At 41.8% G+C, this 21,720-nt stretch overlaps 2 protein-coding genes across 2 annotated transcripts in view; both read left to right on the forward strand.

Moving 5' to 3' along the window:
• syne2b (spectrin repeat containing, nuclear envelope 2b) overlaps nucleotides 1–2,498 on the forward strand; it is a gene marked incomplete at its 5' end in the record, with an annotated part of 83,882 nt that extends 81,384 nt beyond the window's left edge. Inside the window, one exon of the mRNA XM_083892057.1 lies at nucleotides 92–2,498. Coding sequence (XP_083748183.1) covers nucleotides 92–256 — 165 coding nt within the window. The 3' untranslated portion in view covers nucleotides 257–2,498. The remainder of the gene's footprint in view (nucleotides 1–91) is intronic.
• The window catches only part of LOC310929336 (nesprin-2-like), a gene marked incomplete at its 5' end in the record, with an annotated part of 50,174 nt that continues 30,656 nt past the window's right edge, over nucleotides 2,203–21,720 (forward strand). The window contains 29 exons of the mRNA XM_083892058.1: nucleotides 2,203–2,253; nucleotides 4,120–4,242; nucleotides 5,113–5,379; nucleotides 5,552–5,662; nucleotides 6,346–6,443; nucleotides 6,628–6,739; nucleotides 6,862–6,987; nucleotides 10,131–10,277; nucleotides 10,733–10,927; nucleotides 11,110–11,214; nucleotides 11,310–11,354; nucleotides 11,451–11,465; nucleotides 12,399–12,572; nucleotides 12,660–12,794; nucleotides 13,815–14,008; nucleotides 14,086–14,227; nucleotides 14,301–14,543; nucleotides 17,331–17,474; nucleotides 17,573–17,749; nucleotides 18,315–18,470; nucleotides 18,559–18,693; nucleotides 18,786–18,956; nucleotides 19,039–19,172; nucleotides 19,262–19,475; nucleotides 19,553–19,735; nucleotides 19,946–20,050; nucleotides 20,985–21,139; nucleotides 21,229–21,376; nucleotides 21,476–21,570. Of these exons, the coding sequence (XP_083748184.1) occupies nucleotides 2,203–2,253; nucleotides 4,120–4,242; nucleotides 5,113–5,379; nucleotides 5,552–5,662; nucleotides 6,346–6,443; nucleotides 6,628–6,739; nucleotides 6,862–6,987; nucleotides 10,131–10,277; nucleotides 10,733–10,927; nucleotides 11,110–11,214; nucleotides 11,310–11,354; nucleotides 11,451–11,465; nucleotides 12,399–12,572; nucleotides 12,660–12,794; nucleotides 13,815–14,008; nucleotides 14,086–14,227; nucleotides 14,301–14,543; nucleotides 17,331–17,474; nucleotides 17,573–17,749; nucleotides 18,315–18,470; nucleotides 18,559–18,693; nucleotides 18,786–18,956; nucleotides 19,039–19,172; nucleotides 19,262–19,475; nucleotides 19,553–19,735; nucleotides 19,946–20,050; nucleotides 20,985–21,139; nucleotides 21,229–21,376; nucleotides 21,476–21,570 (4,100 nt within the window). The remainder of the gene's footprint in view (nucleotides 2,254–4,119; nucleotides 4,243–5,112; nucleotides 5,380–5,551; nucleotides 5,663–6,345; nucleotides 6,444–6,627; nucleotides 6,740–6,861; nucleotides 6,988–10,130; nucleotides 10,278–10,732; nucleotides 10,928–11,109; nucleotides 11,215–11,309; nucleotides 11,355–11,450; nucleotides 11,466–12,398; nucleotides 12,573–12,659; nucleotides 12,795–13,814; nucleotides 14,009–14,085; nucleotides 14,228–14,300; nucleotides 14,544–17,330; nucleotides 17,475–17,572; nucleotides 17,750–18,314; nucleotides 18,471–18,558; nucleotides 18,694–18,785; nucleotides 18,957–19,038; nucleotides 19,173–19,261; nucleotides 19,476–19,552; nucleotides 19,736–19,945; nucleotides 20,051–20,984; nucleotides 21,140–21,228; nucleotides 21,377–21,475; nucleotides 21,571–21,720) is intronic.

A 21,720-nucleotide genomic window follows, 5' to 3' on the forward strand; every position in this document is an offset into this window, starting at 1 on the left:
TTTAACAGAGTGTCTGAATAACTGTGTGACTGCCTCATGTCTTTAACGCACTGACCTGACTGATCTTCTAACCCTGCTCATGTTTCTTCAGGACGACGTCACAGGAGCAAGTTCAGCAGAGGCTTTATCAAACCCTGTGGACACAGTCGCAGCTCAGTCGCTGCCTAAAGAGAGCATGGTAAACACCACCCTAACCACCGCAAAAGCCTCCAAACCAGACTCTTCTGACCCCCAGCAGAAATGTGTCGTCTCCTAAATCTAGAGCTTAGAACCTTCTCCTTTTAGAATCAACCCAACCACACCAGTGTTTTCTACAACTGTTGAGTCTGTAGATCTTCTCACTTTTGATGATTCATGACTTTAAAATCAATTCTACAATCAAATCTAGATCTAAAGGCTTATCTTCAACATGGTCTTTGTAGTCCAGTCCTCCTGAGCAAAGACTAGAATTCCAAACTGTACCTGTCCCCTATATATCTGTTTTCTAGAACTAAATCTACAACAAATACAACTGACAAATATATCTCGCAAATCTGTGAGCTCAACTCGGTTCTGGAAGATTTTGTGTCAGATTATGACTCATCATTTCATCTCAAGACAAATCTAGAACATGAGATTCTTCTACAACCAAATTGTTCCAGATCCCCACTTTAAGAACCGGTATCTTCTGGAATTACGTCTTGATTCCAGATCAAAATCTGAACCTCCCTCTCGTATGAACTCCTGACTTCTTGATCCATCTGTAGAACCTTTGACGTCTTCTAGAATGTTTTCCTTTTCTCTGCAACAAAAGCCCTTAGAACTCCTGACTTTTGGTCGAACCAAACCAAGAACACAAAGATAATTCTAATCTACCAAGCGTTGAGCTTCTTCTAGAATAATGCCACGATTCCAAGGCTTTGGGAACCATTCATTCATTCATTCATTCATTCATTCATTCATGTTCTAACGCAAACCCCTCGTTCCCCAAGGTCTTCTAGAACTTTTTCTTTCCCCTACAAAAACATCAGAACTCCTATAAACACCAACTACTTCTAATCTACCAAGCGTTGAGCTTCTTCTAGAATAAATGCCACGATTCCAAGGCTTTTGGAACCTTCAAGAGCTCACAAAGAATTTTTCCGAGATTGGTTTTCTTTCAATCAAGTCTCGAACAACTAACGTGTTCTAACACAAACCCCTCGTTCCCCAACGCCTTCTAGAACATTTTCTTTCTTGGTAGAACCAAACCTCAAAACACCAGCTACTTCTAATCTAGATCTTCCAGTTTCTATCCAACCGTAGAACTCTTCGTAGCCAAGACCCCGAGGTCTTGGGGAATCTTCTAGAAACGAGACCTGGAGCTCCCTCGTGACTTTTCCAAAAACTGCCAACCTTGTAACTTCTAGAAATGACTCTAGAGTGTTTGTTTTTCTTTCAATCGAGTCAAGAACACCTGACGTGTTCTTACACAAACCCCTCGTTCCCCAACGTCTTCTATAACTTTTTCTTTCCTCTACAAAAACATCAGAACTCCTAGAAACACCAGCTACTCCTAATCTAGATCTTCCAGTTTCTATCCGACCGTAGAACTCTTCGTAGCCAAGACTCCGAGGTCTTGGGGAATCTTCTAGAAACGAGACCTGGAGCTCACTCGTGACTTCTTTCTAGAGCACACAAACCCGTAGATGTCCTGACTTCTTCTTGTAGAAATGTCTCCTCAAACACTTCAGTGCATTTACATGGCAGAGGATTCCAGATGTGTGTGGCCTTGTTTTGTTTACATAAAAAAAAAAACATTAAAAAATATAAATAAATAAATGACGGGGGAAGCAGCTTTTTTTTCGGAGGTTAGCGTGTGTGCGTGTGTTTACGTGAAGGATTTCACCGCTGTGGTCGTCATGGTGACGGTTGTTAGAGAGCAGACGTTCTGTGGTGGACGGTGTTTTTATAAAAAGGCAGAAAGAAAAGTCTCCTTATTTTTGTGAACCATGTTTTTCTAATGTGTCTTTGAGGGATCACTGATTTAAAGAAAGCTTCTTGTTTTACTGTCTGAGCTCATTTTTGCAAGTAAATAAAGAAACTTGTCTGCTTGCTTCTTATGCATCTGCCATTTTTATTTCCATAAATATCTAAATATGACCTTGAATAAACTGCTGTTGACAGAGTTGATCAGTATAATCAGATTTAATCTCTTCAGGACAGTCTTTAGTGATCGTGGCCATGAAAATGCACTGGTTTGACATTAAAGTGATTAACACTCTGCTGCTGCAGGTGAAAACCTCCATGTTTGATTCAGTTTAGATTTAATCTGTTTGAAAACTGCACTAATTCATCAATATCAACGCTCAAAGATTGATGTAAAAATACAGAATAAAAGCCTAAAAAGGCTCAGGACGTGAGGTTTCCACCTGGAGTCGTACTGAAGTGTCTTACATTATTATTATATAGCATGTGCTGAACCTGTACTTTTGTCTTTCCACTCTGTCCACACATGATACACAAATACAAACAATAAACCACCACTCCTGCGTCTCTCTGTTACTGTTTCAGCTCTAACGTGTGTTTCTGTGACTGAACCCTAACTGTGCTGTGTTTGACAATCCACAGGAAACAGGCTAACGCTGATTTTAGCCACTGAATAACAAGACTCACCGACGTCTGTTTGAGTCTGCGACGTCTTTAAGAACGCGTTCACGTCTTTATCTTCACTGTTAGTCGGACTTTAACAACAGGAAACTGACGTTTATAAACCACTCACTCTCCCACACCAAAGCCCATAGAGAAAACCAGTGATTTCACACACACAGCACACAGGAGTTCACAGGAGTTGTTGATCCACTGCTGCCTCCATCACTAACTTACAATGACTGATTTTAGTGAATTCGGCTTTTACAATAATTAATTTCGACATACTACAGTGACACAAAGTGACCACACGAGGCAGCAGTAGACCAGCAGCTCCTGTGTCCCTGTGAGCTAAAATCACTGGTTTTCTCTATGAGCTTTGGTGTGGGAGAGTGAGTGGTTTACAAACTTCAGTTTCCTGTTGGAAAAGATGTGAACTTGTTCTTTAGATCTCCCATCAAACTTAAGCCCACGATTAGAAGTCGTCCTGCAGCAGCTGGAACGTTTAAAAGAAAACGGCCTCCACCCCCTAACCTGCTAACACATGGTGCGTTCCAGTTGTAGTCGAAAGTCGGATTCTACAGTTTTTGGGGTACTTCGGGTAAATAAAATACTACGTTCTTGTACATTTTTGCTTGACTAGAAAACTTTAAAAGTAGCCTTTAGACTCTAAATGTTCCTTAAAATTAGTAAAAAAATCAGGTCTAAATCTAAAGAAAACGGGTCTAAAATGTAAGAAAGTCGTGAAGAAAATTAGTTCTTATTCTTTTAAACTGACTTTAAGAATTAAAACCTTAGAATTTCCTTAGAACATACATGGTTTCAGTTTGTTGAAATATCTGATTAAGATTAAGTTGTATTTTTCCTTAAAATTAGATTATTTTTCCCGACGAAAACCAAGATTATTTTGAAATATATAATAAAATAATGTTAAAGTTAAAGGCAGAAAACACTTAAATCTTCTTTTATCTCTGTGGGTAAATGTAAGGCCATTAATCATGTTGTCATTTGATGACTCTTGGCGTTTGTTCACCTGCTGCTGCGACGCTCAGGAATATTGAGATTGGGATTAGGAGATTAAAGAGGGTGAGATGAGGTGATTAATGACTGACTGAGTGAGTGAATGAGGAAACAGTTTGTTTGTTTTTCCTTGGCTCCGCCCCCTCCTGTCGCCTGAGGCCTGTTGTTGTTGTTTCTGCTGAGTCGTCGTCGCTGTCACAGGAGACGAGGTCACCGCACCAGGAAGTGGGAGGGGCCGATGGGGCGAGAGAGGGGGAGAGAGAGTGTGAAAGAGAAAGAAAGAGAGGGAGAGGAAAGACGAGGTCGCACAGGTGTCTCTCACCCTCTCTCACCCTCTCACCTGTGACTGTGGAGCAGCAGGGAGCCTCAGACAGGTGTGTTGTCTTTGTGTCTCAGGCAGCGCAGGAGCCTGGACCTGAACCTGGTCCTGGTCCTGGTCCTGGTCCTGGTCCTGGTCCTGGTCCTGGTCCTGGTCTCCATGTGTGCCTGCAGAGGGCAGGTCAGCTGGAGGCGTGGCTACAGGAAGCCCAGAGGATCCTGGGAGAAGCTGCAGGTCCGTGCGGCGGCGTCGTCGTCATGCAGGAGAGCGTGGAGCAGCAGCTGGTCACCTGCCAGGTAAGCCACGCCCACACCAGAGAAGGGGGAGGGGCACAGACACGCCCACTGTTTACAGTTCAGAGAGATAATGATTTTATGTCCCAGATAATACAGGAGGGGGGCGGAGCCTCTTAGTATGACATCATGAATCTCACATTAATGCTATTTAAATGTACAATTTCAAAATAAAAGTGTTGTTTATTTCACAATAAAAAAACAAACATTTATGATGAAAAAAATATTTCACCTGTAAGATAAGATAAGGTCAGAGTAATACAATAGGTAATAAATAATAATAAAAATAAAGAATAATGTACATTTAAGTCTACAAAAATCACCTAGAAAAAGCAGTTTAAATGTCACAGAGGCGGCCATTTTGTGCCGTCTGCCCCGTTTCTACAGCAATGGTGAATTTGAATAGTTTTGTTTGTTTGTTTGTTGACATGATTCATTCAAATGAGATGATGTTAAAGGTAAAAACGAACAATAATAAAGAGCTGCTTTAAAGTTTTAATCAAATCTAAGAACAAAAAATTACCAAAGAAATCAGTGATGATGAAAGAGTTAAAAAAAAACACAGACAGAAAAACAGGTTTAACTTCTCTGAGTCACTTACACACACACACACACACGCATACACACACATACACACACACACACTTTTCCACTCATAAAAAACTCATAAACACATTTATTTATTTAAATTTCCTGGATATAATCTAACTTTTCACCAAAAATGTTTTTTTAAATAACATAAAACATTAAATGAATAAAGTTTTCTTTCATGTTTTTGTTAATTCATTGTTTCTAGGACATTTAAATGTAACAACATGACCTCAAAGGTCAAAGGTCAGTGTGTTTCAGTAACGTGTGACGTCTGATCTTTAGGAGATGTTCCTGGAGATCCAGCAGAAGATGGACAGTCTGTCAGCGCTCGGTCCAGTCTCTGACCTGGGACCTGAACCAGTATCAGACCTGGGTCCTGAACCAGGACCAGACCTGGGTCCAGACCTGGGTCTGGTTGTCTCCCAGCAGGAGGCAGCAGAGATGCTCTTCTCCAAAGTGAAGCTCCTGAAACAGAAGCTGGTTTCCTTCCAGAATCTTCTGCAGGACAAAGAGGAGGAGGAGACACAACAACAACAACAACAACAACAGGTCCATAATCAATCAATAAATCTATCAACTACAGTCACAACATAGTTTAATACTGTAAAAAAAAAAGAGTAAAATAATTAATTTCTGTGTAATTTTGGATCTGAAAGTAACAGTAAACATTTCTTATATTTATAATAGTTGAATCTAATTCCTGCTCCTCTTCCTCCCTCAGTCACAGCGCCCCCCTCAGGCTGAGCTGAGGCGCCGCAGCAGCAGCGTTCAGGAAATCTTCTCCTCGCCCAGAAACAAGTTCCTCAGACAGAACAGTCTGCAGCAGCAGAAGGTGGGTGTGTCCAACCTGAGGCTCACGGCCCTCAGTCGGACCGTCACACTCACAGTGTTCGGTCCCTGAGGTCAGGATGTGAGATTATCATGTTACTTTGTAAAAGAAATATATGGAGAAAAATACTTCAATATCCTGTGATTTGAATGGAAAATGGTTCATAAAGGTTCTTCTACATTTATGTTCTATTTTAACTGATATATATATATATGTTGATATTTAGCCTCATATTTAATCTCTAATCTTGTTGTTTTTGTGAGTTTTACATAATCTAACACTGGTTTTCATTTCAGCTCCTCTGTGATTTAGTTTCACTCCCTGTGATATTTATCATTTGAAATGTTTTAATTTAGAGCCAGTTTTAATCTCGCAAGACACAAGAACTCACTGATAATCTCACAGCGAAGTTGTTTACATGAACATTAATATGTGAATCGACAGAGCAGCACGTTTATTTTCAGTCATAATCAAGGTCAAGTTTATTTATAAAGCATTTAAAAGCAAAAACATTTGCCCAAAGTGCTTCATAATAAATAATAATAAGTCAGAGAAGAAAAAAAACAATAAAAACAAGCTTTAAATCACATAAAAAACACATGAAAATACAGTTTTCGTGTCTTTAAAGTCTCTAAATGTGCCGACTCATGTTTATTATTATTGTTGTTGTTGTTGTTGTTGTTTAGGAGCTGGAGCAGGATCTGAGTGAACAGAGAGGTCTGACTCAGGCCATCGCTCGACTATGCAGCCAAGAGTCAGAGGAGCTCAGTCTGCCGTCGCCATGGTAACATCATCATCATCATTATTATTACTGTGATTATTGTCACACACTCGTCTTTACCGTTCTTTTACATGTGTTTTCTACTATAATGAAAGAAAGTGAGAGAGTGTAGGTGAACTGCAGTGTTCATTTCCAGCCTCTTCTTCTTCTTCTTCTTTGTGGCCGTCTTCTCTCTCGCCGCCTGTAGGGGGCCTCCTGCTGGGCCTGATGTGCGCGCCATGGATCAGGAGAAGAAGTGGGCCGGTCTTCACAGTGGGTTCCTGTCTGTGGAGCAGCTCTGGCTGCTTCCTCCCTCTGAGGTAAAGCTTGAAGAGCTCGATTATCACTTTTCAAACAGAGAAGAGAGCAGATGATTATCACCTGTGAGGCTCCTGCAGAGCCTGATGAGGCTGATGTGTGACTCCGTCTTCTCCTGGTGAAGGTGTCAGACTGGTGGAGGAGACGCAGACGCTCTGATGGAACAGCAGGACGTACGATTGTCCCTCAGAGTCTCATCAGGCGTCTCCAGGAACTGGGAGTGAGAGCTGAGGCTGAGAGTCTGGACGAGGTGATGCTTCTCTACATTATCACGCAGTAATGGAGGTCACCACATTTCACCTCTGCACGCTCACCGCTCTAAAGTCACGGTTCAGTGATTATATTTCATATATTTATTACCTTGGATAAACAAAAAGTGATAAAAGTGAACACTGGAACAGAAATGAAGCTTAAATCAAGACAAATATTCACGTATACTGACATTATTTTATAGTTTTAGCTTTTTTAATTTAGTGTAAACATTATAGCATTAGCTGTTTTGAATTTTGTTGTAGCTTTTAGTGTATTTTTCCTCATTTTTGTTATTGTAGCTCTTATATAATTAACATTTATGTCGCATTTGTTTTTACAGTGTTAGCATCTTTCATAACTCTTTTATAGCATTAACTTCTCTGTTGCATTAGTTTCTAGTGTTAGCATTTTAGTGTCTGGCTTTATATAACAATAGTATTTTATCACTGTTTTTGCTTTAGTCTCTAGCTTTTTATTGCTTCAGTTTTAAAACTTTATGGCTGTATTTTTTACAGTGTTAGCATCTTTCATAACTGTAGCTTTTATAGCATTAGCTTCCCTGTTGCTGTAGTTTTTAACAGTGTTAGCATTTTAGTTGTAGTTTAAACGTTATAGCATTAGGTCTTTAGCTTTTTATAGTTTTAGAACTTTACATTTTTTTGTGTATACGTAATAGCATTAGCTGTTTTTGAATTTTTACGTAACTTTTGTTGTAGCTTTTAGTTTATTTTTCCTCATTTTTGTTATCGTAGCTCTTATAGAATGAACATTAATGTCACATTTGTTTTTACAGTGTTAGCATCTTTCATAACTGTAGCTTTTATAACATTAGCTTCTCTGTTGCTTTAGTCTTTAACAGTTTTTGCATTTTAGTTGTAGTTTAAACGTTGTAGCATTAGCTCTTTTTACATTTACATAACTTTTGTTGTAGCTTTAATTATATTTATATACTTTATTATATGAATTGTGTGTTATTATAATTTTTATAACACATTCTTTAGCTTTTTTCAGTTTTAGCTTTTTGTGGCTTCAGTTTTAAACTTTGTAGCTGAAGTTTTTACAGTGTTAGCCTTTTAATTTATAGTTTAAACGTTATAGCATTAGCTGTTTGTACGTTCACGTAACTTTTGTTGTAGCTTTTAGTTTATTTTTCCTCATTTTTGTTTTTGTAGCTCTGATAGAATTTACATTTATGTCACATTTGCTTTTACAGTGTTAGCGTCTTTCATTACTGTAGCTTTTATAGCATTAGCTTTGTGGGTGTAGTTTTTAGTGTTAGCTTTTTAATTTTAGTTTAAACGTTATAGAATTAGCTGTTTGTACGTTTACGTAACTTTTGTTGTAGCTTTTAGTTTATTTTTCCTGTTATTGTAGCTCTTATAGAATTAACATTTATGTCGCATTTGCTAGCATCTTTCATAACTGTAGCTTCTCTGTTGCTTTAGTTTTTAACAGTGTTAGCATTTTAGTGTCTGGCTTTCTCGTTTTTTCAAAATATATAACAATAGTATTATATCGCCTTTTTTGCTTTAGTCTTTTTTATAGCTTCCGTTTTAATACTTGATGGCTGTTTTTACAGTGTTAGCATCTTTTCATAACTGTAGATTTTATAGCATTAGCTTCTCTGTTGCTTTATTTATTTGACAGTATTAGCATTTTAGTTGTTGTCTAAACATTATAGCATTAGCTCTTAATGTACATACCTTTTGTTGTAGCTTTGGTCATATTTATTATACTTTATTATATAAATTGTATATTACTCAAAGTTTTTAATAATGGAGTGGATACGCAGCACTTCTATTTCCGGCGGATGCCGCAGCAGAGCCGCTTAAATTTAACGGAATTCAGCACGAGCGGGAGGAAGTAGGAAATATAAAATAAAACATGACTTTTCCAGAATAAAATATCTCGTTTTGTCGCCACATCGTATGTCTCTGAATTACAACGCAGATATAATTAATCTCCTATTTAATCGCTCGGTAGAAAACACTGCTCCGTTTCTGTCGTGTTTACAACATTTACAGCGTATTTCCGTGCGAGAATACCGCGAGAAAACGCGAGTCTCGTGACGCCGGGTTTCCCAGCCGTTCTGCAACAACTGCCGCGTGTTTATTTACCTGGAGACAAGAAATACTGTTTTCTGATTGGCTGATAGCACCTAGCTAACGCAACAGCGCTGTGTGAATGAACTGCGCAGAACAACCTGCCTTCGCGTCATCGATTCATAGATTATTGATTTATGTGCAGTGAGTTTTATCACTTTATCAGCGTGAGGGCTCTGTTTGTTACTGTAGTTACTGTAGCTCCTGTAGCGTTAGCATTTATGTCACATGAGTTTGTACAGTGTTAGCATCTTTAGCATAACGTTTCATAGCATTAGCTTCTCTGTTGCTGTAGTTGTTTACTGTCAAGCTAAGGCAGCTAAGCCACGCGTGTATTTGTCTGACTTTAGCAACACATTATTAGCTTTACAAGCTAAGTAAGCTAAGATAGCTTATTCAGAACGCTGATCAGGACCAAAGTTTAACTTATTATTAGCTTTTTGATGACGTAATCGGGCTAAAAGCTCATCCTCTGTTATCTTTAAATCAAATAAATAGTCTTGTAGGCTCAAAACAAGTACTTCCCAAGACACCTTAAATTAGAAAATATAGCATAATTAAATTATATTTATGTGTATGTTTTATATAATTTTTATTTTATCTCTAATGTTATTCACAGTAAGGGATGGATGTAAACAACTGGAATCAAATCAAAATGACAGACAGTGACCGACGTTTGGGAAGTTAAATAAATAATAATAAGATAAACAGTGATACTTGTATTAAAAGCATAAATGAGTTGAGTCTTTGTAGATCAAAATGTCAAATCTAATTTGTTTTTGTTTGAAATGTGACGTGCTGGGAAATTAAAGTTGTTTTTAATGTCTCACCACGGGTCGTAGTTTTTGATCGCACACCATGAAAAAGAACAAAACGACAAACATGAAAGATAAGATAATGAAACTATTCTCCTGATTCATGTAGTTTGGAGCCAAATGAGTCAGAAAATAACACAAATAAAGTTGTTTTCTCACCGAGTCGATGTTTGCATGTGATAAATGTGTCTTTTGTCTGTTTTTCTTCATATTTGTGACTTCAGGTTTCCCGTCAGACGCTGGACGAGGATTTGTTTCTTGTTCTTCACGACGTCTCCTTGTCTTTGTCCTCCGTCAAACATCTGCTCGATTCACCTGAACGTGAGGAGGACGAGGACGAAGAAACTCAGCTGAAGCTGCAGCAGCTGCAGGTCAGAGTCTCTGCAGCACACGCAGTTATTTTTACTTATAGTCACACTTAGAGATTAATTACATGAATTATTAGAATCTCTATTTGTGAGCATCAATATTTAAGAATAATTCTACTCCCTAAATACATAACACTGAAAAAACTGAGGTTTCTATAGTGAAATTAGCCAGATTGTGTTCAAAATTAACAAATAAATCATAATATAACATAATATTGGGATTATAATCAGAATATGTTTTATTGCCAGGTAGCTATGAACATGTAAGGAATTTGTCTTGGTGTTTTTGTTCATAAGAAACACTAATAAGAAGCAAAAATAAAAGAAAATCAGGGATAAAGAAGATTAAATTCAGAAAAGAATAAGAATTAAGAAACAATTACATTAAATATACATACAGGGGTAAAATATATATATATGTGATATGTGATTTTCGTTCTTTCTTTTTTAAACTCCAGACTCTGTCAGCAGAGCTGTTGACCCTCGGCGGTGAGCTGTCCTCTCAGGGGTCAAAGGTCAGCGCTGTCCTGGGCTCAGAGTGTGTTCGGCGGTGTGTCGACGACCTGAGCAGAGTCCTTCCTGTGGTCTGGGCGTCTCTGAGCGGCCGAGAGACGCAGCTCAAGACGCTGCACCAGGAGACTGTGAAGCACAAGGTCAGAAGGTCACAGTGACCACTCTTTAAAGGAATAGATCTCTTTTTACACTTTTAAAATAACCTCCCTCTGACGACACAAACAACAACAGACGCTCACTCATCCTTCCTGAATCTAACGTACGTTTAAACACCAGAAATGGAAACAATAACACGTTCTGTGTCGTGTGTCAAACCCAACAGAGACGTCTGAGTGAGTTGCATGCAGCCTTCACCTCTAACCAGACGACTCCTCCTCAAATAACCAATAATCTCAGTGGAACTCTGGGCTTTAACCAACAGCTACAGGTACCGTTACCATGGAGACGTCATGAGACAAACTGTTGAGTGAATTTAGCAAATATTCCACGTTATTATTATCGTCGTCTCTGTTAAACGTGCAGGTTGTGAACGAGACGCAGACGTCTCTGCAGCTGCAGGCGACGCAGGTGAACTCTCTGCTGAAGGACGTCCAGCAGGGGGACCTGTCCTCGTCCTCGTCCTCGTCTTCGTCCTCGTCCACGTCCACGTCCCTCGTCCACCAGGTCAAACAGCTGCAGGTACGTCAACGACAGGTTTAGATTATTTATTTCATGCAGGATTAGGGCCACATTTTTCTTCTCTTTTCTTGAAACAGTTCTGAGATTAAAGTAGGAATTATGAGGTGAAAAAGTCAGAGTTCTGAGATTAAATTTGGAATTATGAGGGGAAAAAGTCACAGTTCTGATATCAAAATTAGAATTATGATCGGATTAAAGTTGGAATTCTGAGGGGAAAAAGTCAGAGTTCTGAGATTAAAGTTGGAATTATGAGGAGAAAAAGTCAGAGTTCTGAGATTAAAGTTGGAATTATGAGGAGAAAAAGTCAGAGTTCTGAGATTAGAGTTGGAATTATGAGGGATTAAAGTTCGAATTCTGAGGTATAAAAGTCAGCTCTGAGATTAAAGTCAGAATTATGAGGATAAAAGTCAGAGTTCTGAGATTAAATGAATCACATGTTCGGTTATAAATGTTATAAAACTTCATGAATAAAAAATAATGGCAAATGTGTGGATTTGTGTTTTCACGTCCGTGAACCACGACGTCTGTCAGAGTTGAGTTGAGTTTCCTGTGTTCAGGATGATCTGGACTCGTCTCTGCGCGGCGTTCACTGTCACCGTGAGGAGCTGAGGAGCAGCGAGGAGCTGCAGCGCATGTTTGAGCGGCTGCTCCTCAGCCTGCAGGAGCTGCTCACTCTGGGCCATGAACGCCTCACACAGCAGGAGGAGGAGGAGCAGAGCAGGAGTCACCTGCAGCAGCAGCTCAGCAGTCACACGGTCTGTCCATCACTTCATCATTTCAAAGCAAAACACACAGGATTAGGGCCACATTCTGAGATTAAATTTGGAATTTTGAGAAAAAAAAAGTCAGTTCTGAGATTAAATTTGGAATTCTGAGAGAAAAATGTCAAAGTTCTGAGATTAAATGTATAAATGTTGTTCTTATTTTGATCAGAAGTTCTTCCAGTTCCTGGGTCATCACTGTCAGACCCTGCACTTCCTGACCTGCAGACTCCCAGAGAGCGCCCTCCACAGGTGGGGCAGTGCAGTGACGGACCTGCAGGACGAGGTGACGCGTCTGCAGCAGCGAGGACTGGAGCGAGGATCCAGGATGGAGGAAAGATTACAGGTCATTTCAGATCCTCATCTGTGACGTCGTTGTTAGTCTTCTTCTGTTCACATTCACCACATGAACGTGTCCCTGTGTCTCTGTCAGGCGTGGACACAGTGGGAGGACGACCGCTCCTGGACGGACTCCCTGCTGAGAGAACTGGAGACTTCATTTCCCAGGATGCACCAGGAGGAGCCTGAGTGTGATCAGCAGTTCTCTGAGGATCTGTGCAGCCTCCAGGTGATGTTAGATTAATACTCTACGTGAGTTCTTCATAATTCTGATTTACTCACAGCAGCAGAACCAGAGGACACAGGAGTGCTTTTTACAATTCTTCCATCCTGCTCATTTTCCTGCTCTCTGCTCTAATTGGCTCAATTACATGCGAGTGGATTGGTTGTTTTCTGCAGAAGAACATGATGTTCCTGGACTTTGATGCCAGTTATTAGTCCAGAAGAGATTCATTTTACTTCGTCTTGCTCTTCCTTTGGGATTAGACACGATGATGATGATGATGATGATGCTCGTGTTCATGTGAAGCAGACCAGGTGTGGAAGCTTGAACCCTGGTCAACAGTGATGAAGATGAAGCAGGAAAACAAATAATCTCTTCTCAGCTGAAGTTCTATAGAAGCTAATGAAACAGTTTTCCAGTTTCCAGGAATAGTTTACATGAGGGACGTTCCCTTTGTAGTCAGAATTGAGAAATTTCCTGATTTTAGCCACTTAACAAAAAGACTTGCCTCATAAAATCTCTGTCAGTTTAAGTCTATGATGTTTTAAGAACCTGTTCATGTTTTATTTCACTTTTCTACTGCTGCCTCGTGTGGTCACTTTGTGTCACTGAGTTAAGTCTAAATGAAGATTTTCAAAAGCCGAATTGACAAAATCAGTCATTGTAAGTTAGTGATGGAGGCAGCAGTGGATCAACAACTCCTGTGAACTCCTGTGTGCTGTGATGTTAAAATCACTGGTTTACTCTATGGACTTTGGTGTGGGAGAGTGAGTGGTTTACAAACTCTGGAAAGTGTTGGAAAAAAATGTGTTTTCCCATTGTTTTTACCGAGAGCCGTATCTCAGACTGATTCCCAACTGTACAGAGCTTCAGTTTCTCCTGAACTATCACAAACTTTGTATAGGGGGCGCTGATGAGGTGATCCAGAGAATGCATTTAGTTTCTCTGGAGCTGTAAACCTAAAATGTTTATCGTGAACGTTTGTTGAACTTTTGTTTTTAAATAAAGTTTGTGTTTGTGTGGCAGAAGCTCGCTGATGTTCTGGCACAGAACAGGGCGCGGTTCAGCCGGACGCTGGAGGCGGGGCTACGGCTGCAGGCATCAGGCTGTCGAGGAGTGGGCGTGGCCACCGGTGAGCTGCAGACGCGCTGGAGAACCCTGCACCTGAGGGTGGACAGTGAACGCATCACACTCAACAGAACCAAGAAACTGAGACTCAGGTGAAGTTTGAAGTTTGAACTAATTCTTTATTATCTTGTCCTTTAACTTAATATAATAATTGACTTTGTTGTTGTAGGTTCTTTCATGACTCTGCTCTTCTGAGTGAGTGGATGAAAAAGGCCACAGAGCTGATGAACGACTGGAGTCACAGAATCTCTGTGTCAGAGAATCAGGAGACAGATGTGGGACAGAGACGTGAGCTTTATCTTCAGAGTGTGGTGAGTCAAACAGAGACAGTGAATGACTGACTGTTAGAAGAGAATTTACTCACGTCTGTGTTTGTATTTACAGACTCTGACTCAGGAGTTTGAGGCTCGCTCTGGACTGAAGGTGTCCGTGATCGGTGCCGGTTCTCAGCTCGTCCAGTTGGAGAAAGACGGCGGAAGCTCTGATGGAAGTCCAGACGATACAGAGAAGGAGACTTCAGAGACACTTCCACATCTGTGCTCCATCCTCTCCAGGCTCAGACAGACGGAGGATGACTGGTCCACTCTGCTCTCTGGACCTCCTGTCGTCCAACGATCTCTGCAGAAGGTGAGGAGCTTTGTGACGCTTCAGTGTCTCGAGTGTTGTGAACGTGACATCTTTCAAATCTGGCACAGACGTTCACTTGGACTTTGGGAAGAACTGCTCAGATTTCTGTGGCTAAAGGTCAAAGGTCAAGGCTGCTGCAACCTTTCAGGGAAACATTGAGGGAAAACCAACACATTTGTCACTAAAGATTCTGGAGATTGTCCATTTTCTTGAGTTTATGTCTAAAAACTGCTGTTTTGTTGGTCAAAGGTTGAAGGTTAAAGGGATAGTTCTGAATTTTGGACATAAGACCTATTTTCCAACTCAGCCAGTTTGATGGAGACGTCTGGAGACGTTTTCAAGAAATTTCATTCAGTTCTTCTAGTTGCAGAGTTTGCTGATGCTATGGCTAGCGCAAGTCAATGGTACAAGTTAGCATGGCATTAGAAACACTCATACCGACTATTGATGTACATATCTGTTTTGATAATATAATATTTGAAACAAAACTAACCTTGCATCGCATGAATCATCCATTTTTGAGGCACTACTTTCTCAGCAGCAGCGGAGGCTATCTCGGTCTCCACAGACCTTTGAGCATCCCTCTCGCGCAATTCTTCCTCTGTATATTCATGCTCGTACAGGTACGGTTGGGTTTGGGTTGGGGATAAAATCCTCATCAGAGTCTTCAAAAGTATCAGTATATTCTCCAAAAGTGGCCATTTTTGTGAGATTGAAGAAGCTAGCACTGCAGGCTATTCTGCGTCTGGAGCAATGACAGCAGGTAAACAAACATAAACAAAGTGCTAGGTGATATCAGTCCGCCGCTGCCATAGCCTAACAGGAAGTATGACGCGCTGCTGCTGCATAAATCCTTCAAATTGCAAGGTCGGTTTTATTTCAAACATTCTATCAACACAGATATGTACATCGATAGTCTGCTGTTACAATTGATTTGCCTCGGGTGCACTGTGGAGTCGGTATGAGTGTTTTTAATGCTAACCTGTACCATTGACTTGCGCTAGCCATAGCACCAGCGAACTCGGCAACTAGAAGAACACTGGCTGAGTGGTAAAATAGGTCTTATGTCCATAATTCCGAACTATCCCTTTAAGGTCTCCTTCTATGGGATTTGACACCAGCGCCCCCCTGTGGCCCTCATGTGGAGGATAAGGTGGTAGAAGATGAATGGATCACACAATAATGTGGGAAACAACACCACAAAACAGCAGATTTAACTATAGAACTATAGACCACAGACTGACCACAGTCTGAGAGAACAACGCTCTTTAATGGTGACTTCACCTGAACTCAGTCCACATTGTGCTGCTCACCTTCCTGTCACCAATTAGTCTTAAACAAACCCTCAGAGCTGCAGCACAAAGACGCTCTGAAGACTCTTATCACCTTCACCACCTACTGTCTGGATCCTCCTCCTCCTCCTCTTCCTCCTCCTCAGTCTCTTTCTTCTCCTCCTCCTCTTCATTCCCTCTTATCACTCTCTTCTCCTGCTGCTGTTCTCATCTCTCTCTTCCTGTCCATCACTCGTCTCGTTCTCAGTCTTTGTCTCTTATGATGATGACTCTTGTCTTTTTGTCTCCTCACGTCTCCTCTCTTCTTTTTTATATCAGAAACTTTTCAGATCAATTAAAAGAATTAACATTTTGCAGAAATATGACGCAGTGTGTAATCTTTCGTACTCGTGAACAGAAACAACGTTATTTGTTTCCTGCCTGCGTCCTTCATCTGAAAACAGTCAAAACTATCAGACCTGACTGAGGAAGTGTTTGGGTGTACACAGCAGCAGAGCAGTGGCGGGCGGAGACAAGAACTAACCCTAACCCAGTGAATAACCAGGGTTTTTTTGAGCAATGGAATTGACTTGTGAAAGGTTTTGTGGACGCTTCTTTGTGTTTTCAGTCGTCTGACCAGGGCTGTTTCTAGCTGTTTGGGGGCCCTATGTGAGATACTATTTGGGGGCCCCTATTTTTTCAAACTCTTTTTTGATTACCCCACAAACACTTACATGCTTTGCAAATGCATAATGAATGCATCCAATACATGCAAATAAAGACAAGTACTTTTAATTCTCAAAAATATAATAATGAATAATAATGAACTTGCAGTTTGGGGGGCCCCCTGGTGGCTGTGGGGCCCTATGCAGCTGCATAGTCCGCATAAAGCAAGAAACGGCTCTGCGTCTGGCTTTACTCTCTCAGTGTTGTTGTAATACGAATCACTTCCTGTGTGCAGCGCGGGATTGTCGCTAAGCTAAATGGGCTCTAAACAGAGAAACTTAATCAGTAGTTTGCGTATTTCCGGCATTTGTTTGTATTTAAAAGTTAGCACTTTTTAAACTTGACAAACGAGTGAATTCTGGGATAAGGAATCTTTAGTGAAGGTCAAAGGCCACGTCCACGCCTACAGATCTGGAGAAGCTAATCCATGTTTTTATCACCTCGCAGCTGGATTACTGCAACTCTGTAAACTGTAACAGTCATCGATGCATCATCTGCGACCTGGTTGTTTTTAAATGTGCTGTATAGGTAAATATGAGTTGAGTTATGTACTACAGTTTTAATGCTCTGCTGTGTTTTTGTGTATAATGTCATGTAGAAACATCTTACGAGTTAGTTTTTACTTCCTCTACTGATTTTCTTCAAACTCCAGTTTGGAAGTATGAGATTTTGAACCAAAAAAAAAAAGGTTGGGGCCCAGGAATCGGCTTGCTTTTCTTGCAGTGCCCCCTATTATCAGGTTTTATTTTGAAGTTTGACATCATGTCTTCCTCTTCCTCTTCTTCTTCAGTGGTGGTTGGAGATGTTGAGCCAGCAGGAGGCGCTGTTGGAGCTGCAGCTCTGGCTCGGTGCTGCTGAGTCTCAGCTGCAGGAGAATCTTGACCAAACGTCGTCCACCAACGCTGAGCTCAGGAAGCTGCTGAAGTTCTGTCAGGTAAAGATGGAACGGTCACACGTGTTGCTTATGATTTAAATAAAAAACGAGGGAATGTGTGTGTTCACACACACGTGTCTGCGTCACTGACTCTGCAGCAGCGTCGGAGTGAGCTGTCGGCTCATCAGGCCGTCCTGGACCACGTCAACCTGCCACTGCACACCTGTGGTACCGATGACGACCAGGCGGAGCGCTATCGACACATTGAGTTTGCAGAGGACCAGGGTCGACTGAACCGTCAGTGGCTCGGTTTCCAGGAAACGCTCAACTCTCAGGTCTGAAAACAAACACAAGAATCCCAACCGAGTTTGTTCAGTTGTCGTGGAGATGGATGTGTTGATGTGAAATGATTCACCTTATAAATACACATCAGCTGTTGACTGTATTTTCTCACTGTTAGACAGACTCTAACAACTCACTCTCCCACACCAAAGCCCATAGAGAAAACCAGTGATTTTACTCACACGGACACAGGAGCTGCTGGTCTACTGCTGCCTCGTGTGGTCACTTTGTGTCACTGAAATAAACCCAAAGTAAGTTTTTCAAACACTGAAGACGGAATAAATCACATCTAAACTCAGTGATGGAGGCAGCAGTGGATCAGAAACTCCTGTGAACTCCTGTGTGCTGTGATGAAAAATGTTGATGATTTTCTCTATGGGCTTTGGTGTGGGAGAGTGAGTGGTTATCAAAATGGTCTAAACTTCAGTTTCCTGTTTTAAAATGTTTATATAACAGTGAGATAAATGTCCTAGAACTAACACAGACTTAAGCTGATTTAATGACTCAAGTCTTTTGTTCAGTGGCTTAAATCTTGTTTTTCCTGTTTGTGGATTTCAGATCCAGATCCTGGAGCAGGATTTCCAGACCCGAGCGGAGCTGCAGTCTCGCCTGCAGCAGATCGACAGCCGGATCACAGCTCAGAGCCTGTGGATGAACTCGGCACAGACGCCCAGCAGCCGCACAGAGCTGCAGAGGAGCGTAGACGCCTGCCAGGTCACATGGTCACATCTGCACTCTGATATTCACGCTTCAGGGTCAAACTTTCGACCTGTTTAAAAACCCTCTTGTGTCTGTGCTTCAGGGCCTGGAGGAGCAGATCAGGCTGAAGGCTGCAGCTCTTCAGGAGCTCACAGACAGAGTGTGTGGACACAGCAGCAGTGATTTCATGTCTCACATACGCAGATCCATGCAGACGTGTGCAGCTCTGCCTCAACAGGTCGAAAAGATGAAAACACCTACGTCTACATCGACCAGTTTCTCCACCTCAAACGTTTGTGTCTGACTGGATTTTCTGCTCGTCTCTGACAGAACGACTCGCTGAAGCGGACACTGGTTCGGACTCTGCAGCTGTGGGACGCCGCGGTCCAGAGTCTGAGCGAGATGAGGCTGAAGACGGCGAGGACGTCTCAGGCTCTGGTTCATCTAGGCGACTCTGGGCTCTGCCTGCAGGGTCACAGAGATCAGCACGCAAAACTGCAGGTGCGACTGCTTCACTGGATTTTAACGACAACATTAGAAGTCCATGTCCCTGTGGTGAGTGACTGTGCTGCTGTGTTTGCAGCGCCTCCATGAGGACACGGCAGCTGTGGACGCAGAGTGGGTCGAGCTGAGCCGAAGCGTCTCCTCCCTCACAGACGTGGTCAGCTCCGAGGCTGCCGTCCTCCTCACGCAGCAGCTGGACACGCAGAGACACAGGTGAGACACCAGAGACTGTGATGGTTTATGTGAATATGTTATCTATAACATCTCAGACTCAGCGTGTCTCTGCTCTTCTGCTCCTTCAGTTGGACCGACGTGTCTGCGGCGCTGCAACGGCGCCTCCGCAGGAGCCTGGAGGTCCTGCAGGCGTGGGAGGTCCACGCTGGTCTCGCCGCCGCGTTCTCCCAGCGGCTGCAGATGCTGCAGAGCGACGCCACGTCCGCCGTGAGCTGCGAGACGTCCGTGGACGACAACGACGGCGGCGAGGAGCAGATCGCCGTCAGGATTCAACACCTTCAGGTGAGAAGAAAGAAGGAGAAGAAGTTTGAGATAAAACAGAACTCACATCCTCTCTTTTTCTCTCTCTCTGTGTCCAGAATCTCCTCCAGAACACCCACACTTTGCAGTCTGACCTGCAGGGGGTGCTGGAGGCTTCCAAGGCCCTGTGTCTCTGCCTGGAACCCTCAGCAACCGCTCTGGTCCAATCAGAGAGCAGACTGCTGTCACGTGGTGTCCTGCAGCTGAGCTACATGCTGACAGGGAAGCTAGGTGACCTGCAGGTGAGTTTTTTTTCATGTTTTTATGGAGTTTTATTGCTCTTTTTACGTCAAACTTGATGGTTTTGTTGACTTGATTGATGTTTTCGGTTGTTTTTAAAGCATCACCTTGTACACAAGTCCTAATCCTGACACCTGAGGTTGACGTACAGCAGAAATATAGAGAGAATCTAGTGTATGTGTGTGTGTGTGTGTGTGGTGTCTGTACAGGAGGAGCTGCAGCAGCTGCAGGAGTTCACTGACGTCCTCCAGTCACTGGACACTAACGTGGACGCTTGGCAGCAGAGTTTGGACGCCGTGGATCACACAGCAGATCAGGTAAGATCGACTGATAAACAGATAGATACAGGTACTTTATTGGAGATTATTGTGTTACAGCAAGTTAAAAGCTAAATATACATGTAAAGAAAAGAAAAATGTATAATATGAGGCGTTAAAGGAGATTTAGGCAGCTGTATAAGAAGGTAATATTATAATAAACTGTTTGAAAATGATGTAAACAAACAGCAAAATCAACAGCAGTTAATAATAAGTGCAAATGAAGATGATTTTATATGAGAATGTAATGAGGCTTTTACTCTGAAATCAACATCTGTATGTGCTTAATATGTTGTTTCCTGAACATGTTCCTTAGCTAAAGTGGGAATTAGAGTCACAGGGACTTTTCTGGATGAAAGAGTAAATGTAAAAACTAAAATATATATATATAAAATATTTATTTATATAGATTTAATTAATTTAAATCTATTTTATTATGTATTTTATTGCTTTGTGTGATTATATTGTGTCTTTTTTGTGTCTTATTATGTGCAGCACTGCTTTACAAATTAAGTACAAAGCTGTAATTTCTGTAAAAAATACATTTCTTTTACATTTTTTAAGAGTTAATATAAACATAAAGATGTCATAAATGGGAATTTTGTGTTTGCAAAGTGAAGGTTGAACTTTATTTAAGTGTGGAATTGCTCTCAAAGGGAGAGTTTCTACGTTTTACCTTCGTTAAACTGCACAAAAAACGTTATTCCAGAGATTAACTTAATGGATAAATTGTTTAAAATGGAAGTCATTTATGAGATAAATCAGATTACAGAAAGAAACTTAACACGTTTAATGAAAAATGACACTAAATGTAGAAAGTTGAGAAAGTTACTGCAGTAATGATTTAATGTGATCACTGGACCTGGTCTGGTCTGGTCCGGTCTGGTCCGGTCTGGACCCCTCTGAGTCTGTGATGTCATCATTCTGTTGACAGTCCGTCCTCCTGGAGCCGAGCTCTCTCTCTGCAGACCTGGACGTTCTGAACGAGCTGAGCTGCAGCCTCACGCTGGGCGACGCCGCCGCCCGACGCCTGCGACGCCTCAACTGCCGCTGGACCACCGCGTCCGCCAGAGCCCAGGAGACCTGCAGGTGAGTGAGCTGGTCCAGTAGAGGAGGCAGACGTGATTACAGTAGATGAAATAAAAGTGTGTGTGATGTTGTTGTTTGTGTTTGTGCAGTGAGCTTCACACAGAGTCACTGCAGCAGCAGAGTTTCCAGCTCAAGTGTCAGAGCTGGACGTGTTTCCTGCAGACGATGGAGGACAGCGTGGCCGTGGACGTGGCCGGATCTTACCTCGGCCTCAGGGAGCAGCTGCGTACGCACAAGGTACAGGACGGACACACACATGAAACACACATGTACACACACAGATGTCACCACTGATCCACCGAGTGTGTGTTTGTGTGTGTGTCCTGGTTTTGTCAGAGGTTTGAGGCAGAACTTTCCACCGGTCACCAGATCCTTCACTCAGTCATCACTGAAGCTCTGCAGCTGCTGCACAGAGGAGAAGTGGACGACAGGTCAGAATATTTACAGTTTTCTGTCTGAACACTGTGATTTTCATTATCACCAGAGGCTGAATCTTAACGATTTACTCAAAGATGTCAGGAATCACTACTGATTGTTTACTGTGACTATTTTTTCCTACTTTTTTCATGTTTCTCACGTGT

This window comes from Microchirus variegatus, assembly GCF_963457635.1.
Source record: "Microchirus variegatus genome assembly, chromosome: 7".
Lineage (NCBI taxonomy): Eukaryota > Metazoa > Chordata > Actinopteri > Pleuronectiformes > Soleidae > Microchirus > Microchirus variegatus.